At 38.9% G+C, this 7,222-nt stretch overlaps 1 protein-coding gene across 1 annotated transcript in view; it reads left to right on the forward strand.

Moving 5' to 3' along the window:
* SF3A3 (splicing factor 3a subunit 3) overlaps positions 1-7,222 on the forward strand; it is a 731,641-nt gene that overhangs the window by 240,943 nt on the left and 483,476 nt on the right. Inside the window, exon 7 of the mRNA XM_044083506.1 lies at positions 4,873-4,955. Within this exon, the coding sequence (XP_043939441.1) occupies positions 4,873-4,955 (83 nt within the window). The remainder of the gene's footprint in view (positions 1-4,872; positions 4,956-7,222) is intronic.

Genomic DNA, 7,222 nt, shown 5'->3' on the forward strand with positions numbered 1-7,222 from the left:
AGGTCATCAAGTCATAAGTCACTTCATGTCATAACCTGTCACTGCTGAGTAGCTCAGGATATTACCAGCTGTTTGTCTTCCTCATTCTCAAAATTACTTGAACCCTAAGAAGGATTATAGATTCATTGAGTTTACTAAGCTTACCAACGAGGAGATCATCAAGAAGCACAGTTGTATGTCATTCTGGTGATGCAGAGGGATAGAGCCCCAACTACATCCCGGATGACACACATTCAATTCCAGTGGAGCAACAAGGACCTTCATTAGTATGCTCCATATGGGGGAGTGGTTCAAAGAGAGGAGTTACCTTGGGGCATAAAAATGTGTGGCGAGTGGGGAAAGGGAAGTGGGTAGGACATTAAAATAAATGAATGCCCCATGGACAGAAGCACAGATAAGTTGAGTCCCCATGACACCCTCAGGATCCACGGCCAGCCCCAGCAGAAAAAAATGAGCAAGTTGGGGGGGGGGGGGGTGGAGGGTATATGGTAGACTTGGTGTGGAGATTGGATACTGGAGGCCAGGCTGGTAACAATTTAGGTCCAAGGGGACCAAAAAAGCAGTCATTTCTCCCAGTACTGGTAGGAGACTAACAATGCCCCCCATTAAGTAGATTTTCCCATGTATCCTAGGTAAAAATTTGCATTCTTCTACTAAGTCATCTAGACTGGTTTTAAAGGATGCTGTGGAAATATTCTGTTTAGGGTATGCTGTTCTAGAAACTTGGAGTTGTTGGATTATGTACATGTCATATCATCTATTGCGGTCAGTGTTGTAGTGTAGGTTTAAGTGGCTAGAATGAGTGTTGGCTTTACCACTGGGTCTGAACTGAAGTAGTTCGAGCACTGGGTCATTCATAGCATGGAAGGCTAAGCAGATATTACCCTTTAGGAGCCTGTACAACACTGAGTAAAGGGAGAGGGCTTAAAGTTTAAGAGAAGCTGAGGATACTGAGTCCTGCGATATTTGTGGTAAGGAAATATTGAATTCTTTTTGAGCTGATTATAGCTGCTTAATGGGACATTTGCTCCAAAGAAGGTATTATTTTCAGTGATGAACCTAATAAGGAAAGAATACAGTGAGACTATAATTTCTATGACTTTAGTTCTCCATGTGGTAAAGATTTAAGTAAATGTCGGGAATGGGCACTCAACACCAACAAAAAATGTCAGAAATTGGCTTACAATACAGATTTGTCACTATTTTGTCATTGATGTGGACTTCGATAAATATCCACCTTGGGAATCTTTTTTCAGTTACTGGAGTGTACTAAATTAGCATAATTTGTATTGTATTAAATGGTGTAGTAGATTTCTGAGAATTTCACGGTAGAAGGTGTAGTAGATTTCTGAGAATTTCATAGACATCAGCAGCATCAAAATTTGCTAGTTTGTATACCAGTTTGCCTTTTTTCTGTAAATACTTTGTGAAACTTTTACATCCATCTGAGTCGCCTCTGACTGGCAGGAGTAAAAACCCAGGAGTGCAGGCATTGTAAGACGGAGTGACTGAATATGTTGGTGGCGAATGGACATGCAGGCAGCATGTTTTGACTACTTTGGATTCAGACAGTGGGATTTCTTCCTTTATGACTTTCCAGGCTTTTGCTGAAGCTGCTAAAATATCCAGGCTACATGATGTCTTCCAGACACCCATGACTGGTGTGCTTTTCAGAGATTTCATTTGTTTGCAGCAGGATGTTCCTAGAGTATTTGAATGTGAAACTCCAGAGGCCACCCTTATTGTGTAGATTTCAGGGAAAGTTTTTTTTTTTTTTTTTCTCTGGGAAGGAAACGCCGATCTTCCCTTCTGTCTGACCTGAGAGACTGACGTTTGCACAACCTTGTCATCATCTTCTGCCTTTTCTTGCAGGAGTATTTGGCTGCATAGTACAAAGTCAGCATACTTCCAAGTGGCACAGAGAGAATATTACATTGCTTTAGAAAGATTTTTATCTCTTCCTTAGCATGTGTGGCTGTTAACTGCCAGACAGACATTCCCAGGCTGAGGGTCTCCTCGTATTTAATAGAGGACATTGCAGCATAAATTTTAGGTGTGGCCCTGAGAGACAGTCTGTCAGTTAAACTGGGCAACATTCAAAGCAGTCAAGCTGCCATTAAATGTAGATATCATGCTTTTGATACTTACAGCAGAGCAGCAGCATGCATAGTTATACATAGGTGTGCTTGGCAGAGGCTGCACCCCTTGCTGGAGATTGTAAGAGGCATCTGTTGGACTCTGGAAAAATAATGTTCCTCTTCCCAAGAATGTTTATAAAAAAAAAAATAAAAATAAAAAATAGAAACATGGCATCAGTCATCAGTAAATTATTTCACCCTTCTGTACTGAGGTTACAGCATGGATAGGAACTGCCTTATAAAATAGGAGTTCTTGACAGAAAACAGTCAAAAGCTAACCAGTTTAAGTAGAAGAGGGCTTCAAGAAGGAGACTTGGAGGGATGGCAGAGGTGGGAGCTTGGATAGGAAAGTCCGGTTTTCTTCCCAGGAATGAAGTGGACAGTACTGTGCTCCAATTTCCCTTCCCTTTCCTTCTCCTTCACTTACTGAGAAACAAGCTGTCCCACTTCAAGGACACATGGTTCAGCCCAACTTCACAATGTTCAGTACATAAAGGGTACAGTAGTCTGACAAGATTTTCACACTGGGGATATGCAGGCTATAAATAGCTGAGAAGCATTGTAAACATGAACCAGAATTCCTGAAAATTCTGAAAACCTGATCATTTTAGATCATCCCAGCGCCAACTGTTAAAAGTAGAAGCAAGAAAATCAGGTGACGTAGCTGAAGGGAAAAAAAAAATATTAAAATGCCTACACCTAGCGATTACAGTGTTCTGTGTACGAAGAGAAACACAGATCCCAGGATGAGACTGAAATTGGTTGTTAACAATCAGTGCACTACCCCAGTTAAATTTAAATAAATAAGCACATAAATGAATACGTACATACAAAGTAATAAATTATAAGGACGTGTAAGCAGAAACTAGAGTGGTGTGAAACAAGGACATCCAGAGACAGTTCCAGTGTTTGAGGAACCACTGGAGTAATAAAAAAAAATAATTTCCAAACATGCTTCAGTCTGCAGGTAACACTGAACCACAGAAGGAGGCAGTTCTAATTACATTGTTGGTGCAGTGAGTAGCACTCTTCGCAAACATCAAAGATTGAAACAGTATGGATTTCATGAAATTTAACTATACCCTGACATAGGAATGGGGTACTTTCCTGTCACAGTATTAAAAATGGGAATTGTCTTACTACTGTCATTTAAATTTATTTGCTGAGCTGTATCCACCACGGTCTCATATGTATGTGGTCTTTACCCAGTAGATCTAATTTAGTAAACAAAGTGTAAACAAAAATTGTTAAATCTGAAGGTGCCTGCATTTAGCTAAAGAAAGAGGTTTTTTATAATTTTAAGCCATTGCTTCCTACTCCTTTTTGCAGACTTGTGCCTTCATATCAACTTAATTTGCATAAGTACAGAAAGGTGTTATTTGATGGTCTTGTTTTTTTGTTCACCACAACATTTGTTAGGTTTACATTGAGCTTTTTTGTATATTTTGAATGTACTTAAACAATAGTCTGATGCAGGATTTGTAAAAGAGGGTCAGCAACTGCTGCTGTTGGTGGATATTATTGAATATATTGGACGGCACAGTGCATTGTCACCTCCCATTAAGACGTTCTCCAGTTCTATTCTCCTCTGGGGTGCCTTCTGTGCAGAGTCTGCATGTCTTCCCTGTGGTTGCGCGGGTTTCCTCTGGGTGCTCTGGGATACTCCCACATTCCAAAGACTCCCTGGGCCTCTGCTGAAAATGGGCTCTGCCCCAGTCAGACTTTCTCAGTAAAGAAATGTTAACCAAATAAATAAATAAACATAAATATTTTAGTGAAGTTTCTTGTATAAGACCTCCCTCTCCCTGGTCAGTATTGTGTAATGATGAAAAGTTTTGTATGTACTGAAAAAAAAAAGTCTTACAGTGTTAAGTTTGTACTTATTGAAGTAGTACAGCAAACATTGTATTAAGCTGTGCTTTAAGGCACTCCTAAAGACCAGTAATGAACCTTTTAATAGCATCATTGTTTTCCAACGGATGGACAAGATATCCAGTGTTTGAAGCTGAGTTTGGACTAGAACTAAGGACGTAAGAAGATGGAAAGAAAGGGCAGTGAATACAGAAGTATAGTGCGAGTTGAAGGGGATCTATATTAGAATCGTGAAAGCTTACTTTCACGGATACAAAGTAATCGACACATAAATGTCGAAGTCCTAAAACAGCGAAGAGCGAAAAAAGCGAATTCGGAATGTCAAACGTCCTTTTTTTCTCCAGCAGGGTGATTGTGGGGATGAGGAAATAAATCCTTTTCCCCACTGTAGTGTGGTCTCGGATTTGGCATATTTAAGTTGGGGGGGGGGGCGTTTTAAAAAGTGTTTTGCCTTAGGTTTGTTCTGTTAGGCTTACCTTACTTATATGGTGCTGTTGCTTCCGGGAATACGTTTGACGTTGTCATTTTCGCTTTTTTCGTCCTTCGCTGTTTTTTGATTTTGACAGTTGTGTTGATTACTTTTAATATAGACCCGTTGAAGGGAGTAGTATGTATGGGGAATGGTGAAGAAGACAGAGTAAATGTAAATAATATAGGGAAGGTGGCTTAATGATTGATGGGGGGGGGGGGGGAGAGTTAACAGTGGCCACAGAGTTCAGTCATGTTGTTTGAATAATTTGTTTTAAAGAAGACATAACGTGACAGCGTCTTCACTTAAGTGAAAATACTTGCATAGAAGTGATTATATCTATAGTACTTTGTTAGAATGAGATATTTATAGCATAAATTTGTTTTCTTTCAGAAAATAGATTACATTACATACTTGTCTATATTTGACCAGCTGTTTGACATTCCAAAGGACCGAAAAAATACAGAGTACAAGAGGTAAGCACCTGAACTTTGTTTTGCAATTTGTTGAATGTATGTTTTAATAGTGCACATTAATTTCATACGGGCAGAAAATTATAACAAAATGCAAAAAAGCTGCAACAAGATAACAGTCTACCAGACATTTATGCCATCTCCTTCCGTGTAATTGTAAGATGGCTGTCATTGTGTATGTTCAGGATAAAATGTCTGCCATACTAGGTGACTAGTAAGGTTGACTAATTTTCTTTTCACTGATCACTAAGCAGTGGTGCAGCCCTTGGAGTTAAAACAGGTCCAAAACTTGAAGGAAGTTAACAAATAATGTTTCCTGTAATATAACTGAAGGACCTGGCTGAGCTATGTATTTTAAAAAAAATTTTTTTTGGAAATTAAGATGGGTTTGAACTTGGTATTTTTTTTCTTTTATAGTTACCATGTTGCCCTGGCCCCCAGGTGTGCCTTTGTGGTTTTGTCTGAGGGGTGGGTATGCAGTTGGTACATGCTACTTATGACTCTGCCTCCACAACTGATCAGCCAGGTCCACCACCTTTCCCCTTCTTTAGACCACTCCTCCCAGTGCATGATGTCCTCAGCCTCAACCAGGGATCACTTGTAAGGAACTCCTGTGCATCTGCCCATCAACTAGGATGGACACACCTATCCTCCCTGCTTCCCTGTTAGTCACCCAAGTCAGTAATCAAACCTGTGTGGGTTGTTTGGCCTATAGTCAGGGTTTTACCCCTCTATCCCCCTGGCTCATCATCCTTTTTTTTTTATGCAGTTGTACTTTGTAAAGAACTTTGTCAGCTTTTGGGTTGTTTATGGTATAAATGGATGGTTTTAGAATTATGAACTTGGAACAGTTGTAGATATGTGCCAAGGTGCAAGTCTGTTTTAAGTGGTAAAGTAAAAAAATAGGTCTTTAAGCTCCAATAAGGGTTACCATTCTATGAAAAATTATGTTTTAATGTTTGGAATCTGGCATTTACCCTTTGAGAGCCACACCCAAAAACTGAAAGGACATATGCTTTTCAGCAAACATTGAATTTTTCTGCAATACTGTATCAAAGTGGTTGTAATTATTTTCCAGTTTGTTGTGCCCCAAAATGCCCTGAAAGGGAGCTGCCTTGGGTAACATGATTTTGTTATACAATCAATGCATTCACTTTCCTGATGTCATTTTGGAGGGACAAAGAGAGAAATCCATCTGATGAGAGGATCATTTATTTTTCAACAGCTTACAACAGTACTGTGACTGGTTGCTTTTGACTGCTCACATCAGTCTACGTATTTAATTACTTTACTTTCTTTGATTTTCATTAGTGAACAGTCTCTGATGTAACAGTTTAAGGAATGTTTGAATAATAGACTTGGAAATGTAGCTGCGGTAATTGGTTTCAAAGTGAAGTTCAATGTTGAAGTGTGAGAGATCTAACCCCAGTGGATCAATAGGTGTTACTTGGACTGAGATGGCTTGTGTTGCATTCACAGTTTTTAATGTTTTAGCCAGAATTAGTCTGATGTTATTCGTTCTTTCGTACTCGTCAACTTTTTTTCGACAAAAGGTTGCATGCAATGTAAAAATGCTGTAACAAAACACCAGAAGAAGCATGCACTTTTACAGAAATCACAGTTTAGAAAAAATGCAAAATCAAATGCTAATAGAAAACAAGAACGAGATAAAAATCTTTTCTTAGTGGCACTCAACATTTTGAATAAAAAAAAAGAACCTAGTGTGAGTTGTTTCCTTATTCATTTCCATCTGAAAACTATGCTTGTAAGCCTTGCTTTTAGATTAAGGCCACTCTGTTTATGAGATGTGATGCTGGCAGTCTGTGACTGTTGAGGCACATTGTGCCATTGTTTTCCTAATGGCTATATAGTTGAAATAAGTAACCTAACATGATTACCATCTCATTCTTAGTAGCCTTTGTTGATGTAACAGGTAAGACAAATGCAGGAAAGAAACACAAAAAACAATAAAATGTTCAGAAAAACAAATGGAAAATTTATTAAATTATACATGTTCTGTGTGTGATTGGTTTAATGTTGGATTACAGGGAAGGAAAATCACTTTTTGGGAAAAAAAAATGACATCTGGGTGGAGTTCTCTTTAACATGGAATTGTGAAGAATATTTGAAGCTTTGGCAATCTTCCCTACACTGATGACTGCCGCAGTAATACTCGCAAAGCAAAGGTTACATTTGCGTAGGCAGCTTAATGTAGTAATAAATGTTCTAATGTGATCACTGTTGCAGTCTTTTTTTTTTCCCCCCTTTGT

The sequence above is a fragment of the Protopterus annectens genome, chromosome 1.part1 (assembly GCF_019279795.1).
Source record: "Protopterus annectens isolate FY-2018-M chromosome 1.part1, PAN1.0, whole genome shotgun sequence".
NCBI lineage: Eukaryota > Metazoa > Chordata > Ceratodontiformes > Protopteridae > Protopterus > Protopterus annectens.